The sequence below is a fragment of the Onychomys torridus genome, chromosome 23, assembly GCF_903995425.1.
Source record: "Onychomys torridus chromosome 23, mOncTor1.1, whole genome shotgun sequence".
Lineage (NCBI taxonomy): Eukaryota > Metazoa > Chordata > Mammalia > Rodentia > Cricetidae > Onychomys > Onychomys torridus.
In genome coordinates, this window is record NC_050465.1 from 12,542,561 (window position 1) to 12,560,014 (window position 17,454).

Consider the following 17,454-nt stretch of genomic DNA (forward strand, 5'->3'; position numbering starts at 1 on the left):
TACCTGGCACTTGTTTTCACTTCCAAGGGATGAAAAAAAAATTGACTTGGAATTTGTCATTGAAGGAAAAGTGGAAGTTTTCTGCATAGAAAATGAAACCTGGCATATTCCACAGACTAGAAAGAATGTCAAAGCAAGTTGAGCAAATACCATGGTTCCTGGAATACAAAATTTGATAGAGAAGTGGACTCTGTTCCTAGGCAGTCAGTGACCGTGGAAGCCAAGACTTGACACCAAAGGCAGCATCTTACAAACAAGTAGCCAAAATACTCAGGCTGGAGTCTGAAAACAAGCTAGCTACACAAAAGAAATTAACAAGAAGATCAGTGAATTTTAATGCTAGATTCTGTTGCCAGGGACTGAGACTGGATATCCTGACATAGTCACATCTCAGACTTCTATTGGACACCTCAGTGCATCAGCTGGGTAAGCAGCAACCACAGGCAAAGTCAAGACAGTTATACCTTGGAGGGTTTCTATGATATAACATACTGACAGATTTATGCTCACACACACTGTGAGAGGCATTCCAGGCATGCCCAATATCTTGGATGCTTTCTGTACTCAAGGTTGCAAAAATTAAACACCTTCAGTGTAAATGGTTCAGTGTTACCCAGAATCTTTCCAAGTTTAGTGCTTAATAAGAAGAGTTTGCTGTAGTCCTAACACAGTCTAAATATCCATTGTACAGAATAAAACTTACTAAGTGAAGATATACCTAAAGCTGTCTACATTCCACCTACATTACTGATGCAAGACAGACTCACTGTTCTGCCATAACTATGTTCAGAGCACTTAAAGACTTAAAGACTCCAGAGAGTACACATTGCTAGTACGGTCAACATGTCCTGACTTTGTCAATTGTGGGACACAGCCTGCTTCTGCTCCTACTAGTTTGGTGACAACTGAGAAGAATTAGAATAATCTGAAAGTACAACCTACTATTCCCACCCTACTTACTGAGAATTTCAACTCTAGAGGATCCAGAGAGAACCTAGCCAGGAAGATTTTTTTCCCTTAAAATTTCCTTCATTTATTTTCATATTAACATCATAAATCACTTCTTCTTATGTTTCTTACTTTTATCTTCATTTTAATTGAGTTTTCCTCTTTTCTTTTTCCTTTTAATGTTTTCCTTTTTTCTTCTTTTTATATGTATTTTTATGATTGAAGTTTTTCTTCTTTCTCTTTTAATTTTTTTAAATACTGGGGGGTTTATCCTAAGCAAGTGTTCCACCACTGAGTGACAGCTACAGCCTTTTAATTTCCCTTTTTATTAATGTACTTTTTTTCCCGATTATTCGAGACAGGGTTTCTCTGTGTAGCTTTGCTCCTTTCCTGGAACTCGCTTTGGAGATCAGGCTGGCCTTGAACTCACAGAGATCTGCCTGGCTCTGCCTCCTGAGTGCTGGGATTAAAGGCATGCACCACCACCGTCCGGCTTATTAATGTATTTTTATTATTTAAAAAAGTACTACTATTTAAGTAGTAGAAGGAAAGAGTGACTTCTCTAAGATGTCCCCTGACTTCCACATGTGTGTGATTGCAAGATCATGCACATATACACACAAAACTTAAATAGTAGTTTAAAAAAAAACAATTAAAAGAATTTCTAAAAATTTATGTTGCTATTAAATTAATCATATCAATTAATAACACTTCCACCATATACCTCGAAGAATCTTTAAATGAATTTCTGTTTTATGTTTAAAAAATGAAATGTAAAAGTAAAAATTTGAATATTTTATGTAGGCATTTATAGATTTATTTAACAGAAAGTGAAATATATACTGTGTGGGCAATTATTTCCAAGTAAATACCATGGATTAAGATTAATTTGATGGACAGTAAGCACCTTAGTGAGAAGATCATTTTACTTTAGAATCTCAGATGTGAAAAGCACTAGCAGCTGAAAAAAAGAATGAGGTATAGAAGAAACAGGAGTTCTGAAAGGGTCTTTTAATTATTTTAGGTGAATTTTGTTTTATAGGTTTTAAAAAATGTTTGAGTCATGTCCACTTACAATTTTATGATACACATCATTTGTTGACTCATACCATTAAATCTTGCTTGAAATGTCATTGTACTTAAAATTACTATAGTTACACCAGTGTTTGCTCTGGATGGGGTTTACATAGTATATGTTTTTGCATCCTCCTTTCAAATTTTGTTTGTCTGAAGGAAAGGAAAGCTTCAGTTAAGCAACATATATTGCAATTTCTTCCCATTATGGCAATGTTTAGTCTCTTCCTACAGCATACAAATACAAGAATAGCTATTAGGTGATTTTTTTTCCCTATCAGCCTTAATCTTATGCATATAAATACTGAATCAGGCTGCTCTTTATTCTAAAGTCTTTGCTAACACATTCCTTTGTACTATAAACAGCCATAGATGATAGAGATTGTATCTCTTCCTTGAGAGAAGAGACAAGGCAGCTTATGATTTTAGATGAGAAAGAAAATACTCATTAAAAACTAAGAGAAGAAATGTGTTATCTGGTGTAATAACATCTTCCTCTGAAGCAATGGTAGCATGACTAGTGACCATTATACAAAGTTTGAGTTCTGTAAACTTAGGATTTAATTTGTTTTGTTTTCTATGTTACAATTCACTATGAGTACAGATCTTAACTGGTCTCTTTTCACATAACTTTGTGGGAACTGTGTCTCACAAAAATGGGCTACCTTTTTTTTTTTTTAATTGTTGGACAATGAGGCCTCACAGATCACTGCCATTGTTCTTGGTTACTCACTGATCTTGACAATAAATCCCTGTTGTTAAAGACATCACACATTTAGTTATAAAACATGGAGAACTCAAGCTGGTACTGACATGGATGCTTCAACCCTACTGGCTAGCTTTCATATCCAGGTATTGTCCCTGAGAATGGTGATAATGATTGGCATGGCAAGATGTTCCCAGTGCTATAACAGTGAGATAAGTGTTAGGGGAGGAACCAATCACTTTCTGAATGTACTGAAGTCTCAATGAACAAGACAAAATTTATATTTTGCACTATTACTAACCTGAAAACCTGTGTCTGGACAGGTCATAGGCCCTAGGGAAGAACCTACTACTATTATTCTGCTAGTTAGATATAGTATAAAACCAACTTCTAACAATTTATTATTATTCCATAGATCAATACATCTCTCAACAATCATCTGAGAAGAATCTATCTACAGTAGATGGTGATTAAAGCAGAGGCCCACAATGGCCAAGATCCAGAGACAGAAATTGAAGAATGCTCAGCTCTGCATGGAAGATGTACACTGTAGCCCCTCTTGCCAGGGCTCAGGGATCGCTAGGGAAGAGGAAGAAGAAAGAGTGTAAAAAGTCAGATGACAGTGGGTAACTACAAAGAAACGGTGTCTTATGACTACACCAAGGCTGAGGCACACATGAAGGCACAGCATGTACAATAGTGTCCACAAAACCTGTGCAAGCCCTAGTGAGACCACATCCCAGCATGACAATAGGAGTTGGGCAAGAACTCCAAGCCTGAGCCATGAAGCTACTGGCAACTGTTAGCCACTTGGAGTTGGAGAGAGCATTTCCCTTACATGTCTACTTTAAGTTGTCAGGAGTTTACTCTTAAGAGTCTACCTTGAGACACCGCCAGTCAGATCACTTCCTTGAGCTACAGCTCTTTGTGAAATGTGGCTTTACAGATAAGACTCTAAAGAATGCAGGAAGAATCTTCTAAGAGACTTTCTCAGAAAACTACAGGCCAATGACTTTCTAAAGTAGGTAGCTTCTCAAAATGTAATATAACTTACTACAGGACACTTGACAAAAATCAAAGCTCTGGCAGAGAAGCCTGAAACTCTGCAGAATGACAGGATTAGATGAGTCTAAGTCATTGCTATTAATACCACAATTGCATAGAAGTTCATCCTTACAAGCCAAGGTAGAGTATGCAATTGTTAGTACATCTATTATACCTGAGCTGATGCATCAGGATATAGGAAAAGATATGTAAATATATGGAGAAATTTGACACTGGAGAAGAAAAATTTACTAAATAATCTGCTTTTAATTAAGGCTTCTACATTTGGGGAACATTTGTTTTTGTTTTTCCCCCATATGCTTTGTGTTCATTTCTTCTTATCTTTTTCTGGCCCTCTGTATAACTAAAGATTAATGTAAGTATTATTTTTACTATTTTTTCACTGGTTACACTAAGTGCTATAATATGCCCCCCTGACTTTTTTTATGTCCTAAAATTAATTACTATGACCATCACTTTTCAATTAATTGTAGATCACTTTAATCCTTTCATTTTCAATATCTTTTAGGGAGTCAAATTATCAATACACTTTTAAAAAATATTTAATTATTATGTATACAGTATTCTGCCTGCATGTTTTGCCTGCAAGGCAGAAGAGGGCACCAGGTATCATTATAGATGGTTGTTGTCCATGTAGTTGCTGGGACTTGAACTCAGGACCTTTGGAAGAACAGCCAGTGCTCTTAACCGCTGAGCTATCTCTCCAGCCCATCAATACACTTTTTTTTTGTTGTTTGTTTGTTTTTTGTTTTTCGAGACAGGGTTTCTCTGTAGCTTTGGAGGCTGTCCTGGAACTCACTTTGGAGACCAGGCTGGCCTCGAACTCACAGAGATCCACCTACCTCTGCCTCCCGAGTGCTGGGATTACAGGCATGCGCCACCACCGCCCAGCTCTAGACCGGTTTTGACTTTTTTTTTTTTTTTTTGAGCTGAGGATTGAACCCAGGGCCTCACGATTGCTAGGCAAGCGCCTTACCACTGAGCTAAATCCCCAACCTCCATCAATACACTTTTTAAGATTGAAATGTATACAATAATGATTCCTGTTTAGTGACAAAATAAAGAATAATTCTTTACAAATGAGCATGAAGGGATTTCAATGGGTTTAAGCATTATGATAGTCTTTAAAAGAATTAAGATTATATCTTTTAATATAATAACAGATATACAATGTACATAATTACATGTATATAAACAGTGGCCTGTCTTTGTCAATTACGGGGAAAAAAAGAGTACCACAACGTAATTGCTGTGGAATGTCTTTCTGTATCCTATGAATATGTGTTTCTTTGATTGGTTGATAAATAAAGCTGTTTGGCCTATGGCAAGGCAGCTTAGAGGCAGGCAGGAAATCCAAGTAGATAGACAGGTAGAGAAAGGAGAGGCAGAGGAGATGCCAGCCTGCAGCGCAAGGAACAACATGCCAGCATATCAGTAATCCACAGAACACATGGCAAAACATTGATGATTATAAACAGGTTAATTTAAGTTGTAAGAGCTAGCTAGCAAGAAGTCTACCATAGGCTATGCAATTGGTAATTAATATAATCCTCTGAGTAACTATTTTATAAGCAGCTGTGGGATTGTGGGCCAAGTAGGACTGGAGAAACCTTCTGACTACACATTAAGTTCAATGCATTAAGTTCAAATCAGTGTGATTCTGAAAAATACAATTTCTAGTGAAAGAAATAGAAGAATCAGTAAGGAATTATGTGAATGTTTTAGCAAAAGCTGAGTGGAGACACACAAGTAGAAAGGTACAGGAGCACATAAGGGAAGGACATATTGTGGCTTGAGAAGAGTGGTAAAAGGGAGGGGAAGGGAAATGGGCAGGTATGTGGATGTGAGGCAAGAAGATAGTAAGGTATATAAAGAGAAAAGTGATGTTTTATGTATTAAAAATATGGAAGTAGTATTGGATCTTTCTTTGTAGTTTTAGTAAGTGGCATTCAAGTACACTGTACCCTGTGTCTTCTGCTTATATGACATATTTCTTAAATATACATAATATACTTAAGTATACACATCACAAAAAATTTGAAATCTGCAGAGTAAGAAGAAAAACCTACCTGTGAGCAGAGTAGCAAGTGAAGGTGTTAACAAAAACTGATTTTCTAAATATTTGGGCAAAAATTCTGAAACTCCAATATAAGTCAAGGATTCTGTGGCTTTGCACATTGCATAACATATCATCAGCGGGTTCCTGAACAGGCACTGAAACAGAACAGGTCATTTCACAATGATTTCATCTCATCGCAGGCTAATGATCCATCTGCTGAACTAATTTCCGATAGTCTAAACATATTTAATTTTCCAAACAAAACTATGTAGTTCTCTAGTAGACACATTACATAGCAGATTTGTTGTTAGGTTGCTTTCTACTGCAAACATAGCCTTTAGTACCAGATCTGTTAGCATGTTGAAAGTATCTCTCAGTGCCTTATTAGATACATTGATATTATGCATTTACCTAATTTAGCTCGTGAGTGCTATGTCACTTTGCACCATATGATTCCACTGTATTTATTGGTTCCTATAGGATCAAATATTTATGTCACCTTCAACTCCCCAGTGTCACAAACACGGTTACAAAAAAAATCCCTATGCATGTGCTCTTGATCTATCTTTAGAATTATATTTCCTTGGAAGGAGTTTTTAGATATTAGGATTTATGAGTAATTTATTTCATGGTTTGCTCCTAAATTTTTTCAAGTTCTATCTTTTTATAATAACACCTTAATATCGGAGAGTCTAGTTTCTTAATGACACAGCTTATACTCTAAGATTCATTAGAATAATATCTCAGGATCTGTAGGCCCTTGTAGAAATGTACCATTGCATTAGTAAGTCACTGAGTGTGGGAAGACCTTACAATTGCCAGCAAGGCCATGTGTGAGTATCTAAAACTTAACCAGTAATAATGCTAATATTAGAGCAAAGAATCCTTGAGATAATTCCATCCTTTAGCCTGTGAGCACTTTAGTCACCCCATGTACAGCTGAGAGGTGTAAGCCTCCTACAAATTTTACACTGATAAGTAGACCAGTTCTCTATCATGCTAAGTTTTGTCATGCAGCAATAGCTAATTGGCATTGACCATATAATTAGAAATACTTGATAACCTTTGCTAACATTTGTAGGCTTCAAATTTTTGCATACAGACAGACATACACAAGATAGTATTTCTTTTGTGTTTCTATGTTTTCAAACATAAATGTGTGTTTTGGGGGGCTGGAGAGATGTGTCAGATGGCAAAGATCTTGCTTTATTCAAGGACCTGAACTCAATCCCAAGAGTCCATGTAAACAATGCCAGGCACCATGGTACAAACTCATAATATCAGCGGTGAAAGATGGAGATTGGGGAATGGTTCCTGAGAACTACTGATACAATAGTCTAGCCTATATAGCAAGTTCCATACTAGTGTGTCTCAAAAACTAAAATAAAAGTAGATAGTGCTTGAGAAATGACACCTGAAGTTATTTGAGCTACACATGTATGTGTACACATTTACATGTGAAACTGAACATGTATGAACATCTACATATATGCAAATACACACAAACCTGTGTGTTTCTTCATATAATTTAGAATTCACTCAGTGTTTGTTTGTGTGTGTGTGTGTGTGTGTGTGTGTGTGTGTGTGTACACTATTCTATTACACTTCTTTATGGTTTGGGTAGATTTTTTTAAAAATTCTATATATTAATTTCTTGCATTTAGGTAACCATTACTTATGTACTGTACTATCTACAGATTAATTCATAGAACACTTTTGACTTTATATTATCTAACCTATAAACTTTTATTTTGTATTTTACATTGCTTAAGGCTTGTTTAAGGTACATTTCTATTTCTTTGTTATATGAATCTTCCACTATCAAGATTAACTACTTTATTTTACCTAAAGAACCTTGTAAAACTATAAAGTATCTATGTATATAATATGAAATAGGAATCTTTATATTTACTATTTTCTACACTGAATAGTAATTCTTTCCATTGCTTTTGTCTTATAGCAAATGCTTCTTTAATATATGCAAATGTACACATATAACCATTCCTAAGTTGTCTACTCCATATTTCATTTAGATGCAGATAAAAAAATGCTATGCTATTCTTGCTTCTCTGATGTTTTAGTATATCTCTTTGTTACCGATAAATGCTGTTTGTATTACCTATATCTTGTGCCTATATTCTGCAATATAAAATTTAGAAAAAAATTGTTATTATCTAAAATATAAAACCCATGCCATGTGATTGATTATTACTTCATTGAATGTATAGATTATTCCACTAAGTATCTCATACAGGGACATAGCCATTCTATAAATTAGCATTACAAATCTGTCAATGCACCAAAGCATTTAACATAAAAAATGTTATGAAGAAAATAGAACTTAACACATCATGTGTAGATGTTAAAGGAGTTTCTGAATTATTTATAATTCTGTGATTATGTTTTAGTCTATAATCCAATTTTTAGATTCATAAAAGGTATGCAACTAGCAAGGGACAGGGTCAAATAATTACTGTTTAAAGATTAGATGCTTTTCTGTACATATAAAGTCAATACTAAAGTCAATACTAGAGCAGTATTAGAACTAATACTTTGCTTCAGGAATTTGTAGCAAAACAAAACACAAACTATAAAATCAAATAGCATTTAAATACTCTAATAAACTTTCTGAGAAAAAAATGGAAGCACTTACAATCAAAACAACTGTCAAAAAAATGTCCAGAATTGAACTTGTAAATGAAGCTCCTCTATAACAAAAATTGTTAAACACTGATGAAAGAAATTGAAGCAGACACACAAAGATTGAAAAGATCATACATGATCATAATAGAAAGAATATTGGAAAATGAAAAAGTGATTTACATAGTCAATGCAACCTCAACCAAACACCAGTGATGTTATTTCAGAACTATTGAAAACAATACTGGAATTCATATGGTAGAGGAAAAAGACATCAATAAGTTGAATTAACATGTAACACAAGAAAGCTGGAGGTGTCAGTATACCTGATATCAAGACATACCATAGAGCCACAGTAGACAAAGAAGCATAACATAGACAGAAAGGAAGACAGAACCCAATGAGCCAAGAGTAAAGCTATGCAATTATCCAAGAAATAATCAGTCATCTATAGCCAGCTGATTTTCGATAAAGAGTCAAAAAGTAAACATTGAAGAGGAGACAGATTCTTCCATAAATAAATGTCCATATGTAGAAAACTGTAATTTGATCTTTGTCGTTCATTCTACAGAGAACTCTAACTCTAGTATTGACTTTAGACAATATTGACTTTAGACTAAGACATTCTGCCTCAGGTATAACAAAAAGCTATTATCAAACTTAAACAAAAATTCTGCCAAGGACGGAGGGAAAGAAATTGCTATACATTGTCAGTGGGGATACAGCTATGATGAAAAAAGGAATTGATTTTACTCAAAAATCAAGAGCAGATCTATAATATGATTGGGCTACTTTATATATGAAAAACATAAGGATTTATATTCCTCATAGTTTTAAGGATCAAACCATGGCTGATTTTCTCAGTTCCTTTGGCTCAGGCAGCACATACTCATACAACCCTTCTCTACATGGTCAGGTTAGAAATAGAAAGTAATGGATCAGATTTCCACAATCCCATTCAGAATACACTCTTAGTGACCTAAGGACATCTGGTTAGGCCTCACCTCTTAGATTTCCTAAAGCCTCATAACATTTTTCTGGGAAATAAGCCCGTCTTACCATGCTGAACTTTAGGTCATTCTAAAGAACTGTTGAAAGTACAGCAATCTCAAGGAGAAATAATCAGCATACCAAAGAAATACCATACCCCCAAATAACTACTATAATAGTCACAAAATTATGATACACAATTAATCAATAAACAGATAAAAATAAGTGACTATGTATACATAATACATATATATATCTATGATAAATATATATGTATGAGTGTTTTATAGTTACAAAGAAAATGAAATCTCATCACTTGTAAACAAATATATGGACTTCAAGGGAAACATTAATTATGATAGATTAGTCTCAGAAAGACCAATACAAAATGCTATGGGCTGCCATACAAGATAAGAAAGATAAGAAACAGCTTATCTGCATGTAGAACACTAGTTATAATAGGGGGAATGGAAAAAAGATTGGGGACAGATGAAAGGTGGCATAAAACCATGCAAGGAGTGAATGAGCATTTGTGTTTTGTACAGTCTGATGACCATGGTCTCCAATAATCTGTTCTGTAATTTATAAGGATTTTCAAAAATGGCTTAAAAATCATAAATAAGGGTGGGATGAAGATACTAATTATCATGTTTCAGTTTCTGTTATCTTCAGGTTGTGAGATACCATGATGAGCTCACTAATTGAGATAGTTAATTAACTATATTGAAACAATTTAAACCATAACTTTAAAATGCTCATTCTTAAAGTTTACAAAGTATTGTTAACAGTTTCAGCTGGACATTTGTCAAGTGTTGTAGTTTAGCTCCCGTATTGTTAAAATATGTGCATGTAATATTTATATAGAATTAATATTAAGTACGCTAGTTGTGGTGCTATATACCTGAAACTCTTGAACTTCAGAGGGTGAAGAAGGCTTAACTCTTCAAGAATAGCCTGATCAGTATAGTACAACTTTAAATTAAATTAAAGACTTGTTGAAATATAATGAATTACTACTAAGGATTCATGATTTAATGAAGAGTAGAACTTGGAGAATAGGAGCAGGTGAAAATAAATCTTACCTTACACAGAACATATACTTAGTTTTGAAAGAATGCAACTAATATACATCTACCTCTTCAAAGTCAATTTAATCTACACATAAACACGACTACTCAGTTCTTCACCAAAATAAAAAAAAAATATGTATCTAAAATTCACTTTAAAGTACAAAAGACCAAGAATATTGAAAACCACCACAGACAAGAACACTGGCAGAGGTACCACAATACATGATTTCAAGTTATCCTACAGGACCATAATGATAAAACAGCATGGCACTGGCACAGAAACAGACTAGTTAATCAATAAAATAGACAATCTAGATGTGACTCCATGGAACTACAGCCACCTGAATTTTGAAAAAGAAGCCAAATCATACAGATTGGAGAAGATAGCCTCTTCAGTAAATGATGCTGTGAGATAAGAATTAGACTTGAAACTTGTCTCTCACCCACCACAGAAAACAAACAAACAAACAAAAACCAAAACCAAAACAGTTCCAAATGGACAAAAGAACCCAACTTTAGACCTGAAACTCTGAAACAACTGGAAGTGAAAGTTGGGAGTACATTTAAAGGTAAGTAAAGGAATTTCTAAATGTGATTCTAGTGACTCAAGAAAATATAAACAACGGGCATGTGGAATCTCATGAGATCAAAACACAGCTTTTTTGCAAAGGAAACCACGAAGAGAATGAATAGGTAGCCTACTAAATGGAAGGAAGTTTTTCCCTGATCTACATGTGACATGGAAGACTGGAATAAACAGAGAACAAACTGGACCTAGAGAAAGCAAACAGTACAAATAACATCCAGGGAACTGTAGCGAGAGTCATTTAAAGAGGAAGCACAAAGAGCTAACAAATACTTTAAAAGGAACAGGGGTCTCTTCCCTGGGAAAATCTATTTTTCTTGCTCTCAGTGTTTCTTAATTGCCTCTAGTTCGTTATATTTGAGAGAGAGCAGGTGCAGGGAGTGTATGAGAAGGGAGGGAGGGAGGAAAGAGAAAGAGGGACAAACTATATTGCATTTTAATTTCAAAATAAAAATAGTTTTAAAAAGGAACAGGATATTTAGCAAAGACCAATGAGTAATAAAACAATATCTCCAGCAAAGAGAAAATTAACTGGAAATTGGAAAGACAGAGATACAAATGTGAGTTCGGAAATTCAGTTGATGGTATTTTGAAGATTTTTTTGCAAGTTCTATCCAGAGTGAAAAATTCACTAACAATAAAGAATAACTGCATGTAAAAATTATAACCATGCAATATATATTATAGAAAGAAAATTTTAAGTAGAAGAAAAAAAAACATTCACAATAGGATTGAATATTGGAACAGGCTTCCTCTGCATCCTGGTCTCTGCCGCTATGGTAATCCTGTTTCTTAAATATAGAAAGGATTTTGTATTCAATACTGTGATTTTTTTTGTGTTGGAGGGAGTATGTATAGAGAGAAGTTCTTCCCATTCATGTCATCTTGTTAGGTGCCATATTTACTGCTCCAGAGAATATAAACAGAAAATAATATATCATCTATTAAAAAATTACAGTTGTGTATCATTGGTCTCTGACACTAGAAAGGTCCCTAGAAATGCCAAAGAATAAAAGGGCTCTTCATTTTCATTACAAGGAAAATGAGCACTTTAATTAAGAGACTCCAAAACTTTCACTAACATTTAGTAAACACTTTGCCATTTTTGACTCTATAAGAAAATTAAACAGGTTGACTTAACTGGCTTATTAAAAAAGTATTTTACTTTACCTGAAGAGCATGAAACAAATCCTTCAAACTAGGTCCAAATTTCTTATATTTAAGCTCCTTGTCATAGGTGAGTGGTCCCCTTTCTTTCCGAAGTCTTAGCTTGTGTGCACCTATAGATCACAAGTAAAACAATCTTATGTTGAAGCAAGTAAGAAAATATACAGCACACATTTGTACACGCTATAGTAATCCCAGTTTGCCATAGAAATGCAAGTAAATAATTTTTAAATGAACTAAAACCAGTGAATATTTTAGAATGCAAATTATTCTACAGTAGTGCTGTGCAAAAGACAATTATTTGATAATGAGACTTTCCCACTACTGCATGGCCCAATTCTGCAGTTGTTCACTATGTATGTCTCTTAACTGCTGAAAGGGTGCTTCCTATGGCTGAATGAATCAGTTCTTAGTTTAATGTAGAATTCAACAGCCACATTAAAAAAATTAACACAGGCCTGAAATACTCCCCCTATCCCCCCAAAAAAAAATCCACACCTTCATATATTACAATGTATTTTGGGGTATTTCTAGAGCACTAACAAGTGAGAACTTTTTGTAATAATATGTAGTAATAATGTAATAATGTTAATAGTAGTAATAAATGTAACTATCTGATATATTGTGTACCTGAATAAACTTGCCAGAGGATCAGAGGACAGAGCCAGCCACTAGATTAGACATAGAAGCTAGGCAGTCATGGCACACACCTTTAATCTCAGCACTTGAGATCTCATGCCTTTGCTTGGGAAGCACATACACCTTTAATCCCAGGAAGTGATATGGCAGGGCAGAGAAAGGTATGTTAAGGTGTGAGGAAACAGGAACTCCTCTCTTTAGGCTGAGGATTTTGTAGAGGTAAGAACTAGTGGCTGGCTTCTCTGCTTCTCTGATCTTTCAGCTTTCACCCTGATATCTGGCTCTGGGTTTTTTGTTTTTTTTTTAAAAGACCATCTAAGATTCAAACAACAATTTTCACTCTCATACATATATCATTACTTATTTTACTTGACATGTTCTTTCTTACTCACTGACTTCTCCCAGCCCCTTTATCTTTTCTTCTTACATAACCTCTTCTCTCCCTTCATGTCACACACACACACACACACACACACACACACACACACACACACACACATGCCATCTCAGCTTTTTTTCCTGCAAGTATTAGAATGTTTCTTTATATCTGAGTGAAGTACCCTGGGTAACACATTTTCCTTATCCAGTCATCTGTTGGTGGATGTCAAGGATGGTTTTGTATCATGGGTACTGTTAATAGTGCAATAGCAGTCATGAAAGATATCTAGTCAGGACTTCCTTAGTAATAGCCAATCTGGATGGTGAGAGATTGAATCTCAAAACAGTTTCAATCATCATTTCTTTGATTACTAAAGTTGTTAGACACTTATTTTTAAACATTGTAGATTAGAATATAAAGCAGTTGATTTCATAACTATATTTTCATACATATATGTCATCATATAGTTTATTTCATAACTATTTTCAGGCTTATATGTTATCATATAGTTGACTTCATAACTGTATTTTCAGGCTTATATGTTATCATATGGTTGATTTCATAACTGTATATTCAAGCATATATGTTATCATATAGTTGATTTCATAACTTTATTTTCATGCATATATGTTATCATACTTTGTTCTTATTAGTTCCCTTTCTCTATTGCTTTGCATATGTCATCTTTCCTCCTCAATTGATCCCTAGCTCCTGTTAAGTCTCAACACTTGCTTATGTATTATCACTATTTCATTACTGTATACCCAACTTCCCTTAAGCTTTCTTCAGACCTTCACATGGTCATCTTTCTAGTTCAGCCACTCCCCCCACAACAAACACACACATGCATACACACTTACACATGCATGCACACACATCCACACATATGTGTATACACATAGTTTTAAATTCACTCCTCACATATGGAAGAGAAAACATGTTATATTTGACTTTCTGAGTCAAAATATATATATTTTGACTTAAGATAATATTTTATAGTTCTATCAGTTTTCTTAAAATGTTTCATTGTTTGGTCTTTCTTTTTGGCTAAATAAAATCCATTGTGCATAAGCCAGGTGTCACTGTGGGAGTCAGGCAATGAAATGTACCATGAAGAAGTCAGAATGAAAACATGGTTCAGATTGACTCCATTTACCTGGATCAGATCTTGGAGAGTCTGATGCCAAGTGGTTTATTGTTAGCATTTTTAAACACAATATAATTTGGGAAAAACAGTTTTCTGGTGTAACACAATCCCTGATGCACAAGGGGGTAATAATTACATACAAATTCAACTCAAGGTACATGTCATTTCTTCTAAGAAGAAGGATTCTGGAGATAGGCCACCTGTATTAGCAGCTTAAGGTCCTACCTAAGGAAGAATCTGACTTGGTCTCAGTCACACAGATAGCATTGAGTTTATTTGGGCTATTAGCCACTTCTGGTCCTGGTTGTGAGAGTTTGGAGGAGCCCTTGGTTATATGGATAGTATTAAAGTCATTTAGAATATTGGATATCTCAGGTCCTATTGTAGGGTCTTATGGGCATCCCTGACTATACAGATAACGTAAGGGTCATTTAGATTACTATCCACCTCCACTCCGGATGAAGTGACCGGGCCAAACAGATAACACAGGTCACTAGGATGTTAATAGCTTCTAACTTTCAGGATGAAAAAACAGATTTTATGTCCATTACTTTGAGAGGACAACCCTGTGTGCATAACATTCCTGGTTTCCCTGGAGATCTGTGGATCTTTGTGCTCCCAACACATAGGTACTATGTTTTCTTTAGCCCATTAAACTATTTATGAACACTAGATTGGTTCAGTTTTCTAGATATTGTAAATAGTGAGGCAATAAGTAAAGATACACAGCTATTTCTGTGGTAGAGTCCTTCAGGCATACATATTGAAGGGTGGTATAACTCGGTCATATGGTAGATTTGTTTAAATTGTTAAAAAAGATTTTTAGTTATATATAAATTTGTGTGTGTGTGTGTGTGTGTGTGTGTGTGTGTGTGTGTGTGTGTGTGTGTTTGTGCATGTGTATGAGTACACGTAAGCAACTGCATCTTGAGCCCAGTTGTGACCAAGCTCATGTTCTGGGCAAGAGGAGTATGCATTTCTAATTGCTAAGATATCTCTCCAACCTTTTATTTTCAGGTTTTTTTTCTTTTCAGGAACCTCCAGAGAACCTGTATAAGTTTATGTTTCCACCAGCAGTGAGTTAGGGTTTCTTACCCCAAATCCTCATTGATTACAGTTATTCTAACCAAGCAGAGATGGAATTTCAATGCGGATTTAATTTGCATTTCCTTAACAGGAAAAGATGTCGAACATTTTTCAATGTCCATTTATATGTCTTTTTAAATTAATTAATTAATAAAATTTCTATTATCAGCTTGATATAGTATAAATTCTTATCTTAATAGTGAAATGTTTGATTGAGGCTTGCTCAGTAATTGAGTAAAACCAAAACTTATTATAAGCCAGTCATTCTAGGGTGCCCCTGCTATATATATATATAGCCTCCATGGTTCTGTGGGTTGTAGTCTGATTGTTCTTTGCTTTAAAACTAGAATCCACTTATAAGTGAGTACATACCATGTTTGTCCTTCTGAGTTTGGGTTACCTCACTCAGGATGATATTTTCTAGTTCCATCCATCTGCCTGCAAATTTCATGCTGTCATTGTTTTTCTCTGCTGAGTATACTCCATTGTGTATATGTACCACATTTTCTTAATCCATTAATCCATTTGTCAGTTGACGGGCATCTAGATTGTTCCCAGGTTCTGGCTATTATAAATAGTGCTGCTATGAACATACTATGAAATCAGTATGGCTGTTTCCCATTTGCATTTCTTTAAGATGTGACTATTTGAGTTTTTAGCATATGTTCTGATAGTGACAAGCTTTCCTTTTCTGGAACTGTTTTGGTTGCATCCCAAATGTTTAGGTATATTGTAATTTCCATTTGTATTTCTTTAATAACTGAATGCTCAGACTTCACCTAGGCTAATTTTGCTCTTTACCTACTTGCCCTTGCTCTCAATAGGAAGTCCATTACTTCACTACATTCAAACCTACTTTTTGGGGTTTCATTGTATAGTGAAGACACGCTGAGACATCCAGACTTATGGACTGAAAAACTAAAGGACTCTTGGAACCTTCTGTTCATAGGCAGCCCCAATGTTGGATTAGCTGGACCACAGCCTATTAGTCATTGTAATGAGTCCTCTTTCTATATGTGTATAACTTCTATAAGTTCTGTTACTTTAGAGAATTCTAACTAACACACCAGATAAATAGATTTGGTTCAGTTCATTTATAAAAGACAATTATAGGAACTTTAAACAAAATTGCTATTATTAAAAGGAAATAAGTGACTATATATATATATGAATTTGTAGTGTATAAATATAATATTTAGATGTGATATTACTTGATTTGGTAAAAACAAAACAAAACAAAACAACCACACTAGGATACTATGTATCCCAGAGCAATACCTGCAGGAGAAACATATTCATAATAAAATGTAGTGTATCTGTGCTTTGAGAATTGTAGGTCAGGGTGTGAATTACACCAACTAATTAATTGTGTTTTTATACTCACCAGGTAAGTAAGTTGGAAAACACAACAATGGGAAAAATGCAATCCATGATAGTAAAGTGGCAAGAAGATAACCAGCCCACCAAATGACCTGCTGCTTGAGGTAGCTGTAAGCTTTCCTTGAAGAAAGTAAAGTAGAAAATTTAAACATAATTAGGGCTAAATTAGAGAATTTCTGCTAATTTGCATCCATTTGTAATTTGTCACTATTCATTTTGGGGTTTTGCTGATATGGGTCAGTTGTTAATATTCAGGTGCATGGTGCTTTTGCTCCTACCGGGCCCTAACTTCCCCACTTCCCTTTTCAGTGACACTACTCAGGTAGCAGAAGCTCCTATTTGTTCCTAGTCAAAATTATCTCCAGTACAAGTTGCACACCTGGAAAACCAAGTCTTCCCTCTTTATCCTGGTCCTCTGAATCTTGCACCTGGACCTCTGGGGCAAGAAGCCTTGTCCTGGAAGTTGTACAGCCTCTCTTGTCTATGGCATCTAACCCTTAAAGTGACAGATTGTCTGA

The 17,454-nt window shown here is 34.9% G+C and overlaps 1 protein-coding gene across 1 annotated transcript in view; it reads right to left on the reverse strand.

Moving 5' to 3' along the window:
- The window catches only part of Slco6a1 (solute carrier organic anion transporter family member 6A1), a 69,292-nt gene that overhangs the window by 36,245 nt on the left and 15,593 nt on the right, over nt 1–17,454 (reverse strand). Inside the window, exons 5-7 of the mRNA XM_036173687.1 lie at nt 16,941–17,044; nt 12,309–12,418; nt 5,863–6,007 (exon numbers count right to left, since the gene is read on the reverse strand). Coding sequence (XP_036029580.1) covers nt 5,863–6,007; nt 12,309–12,418; nt 16,941–17,044 — 359 coding nt within the window. The remainder of the gene's footprint in view (nt 1–5,862; nt 6,008–12,308; nt 12,419–16,940; nt 17,045–17,454) is intronic.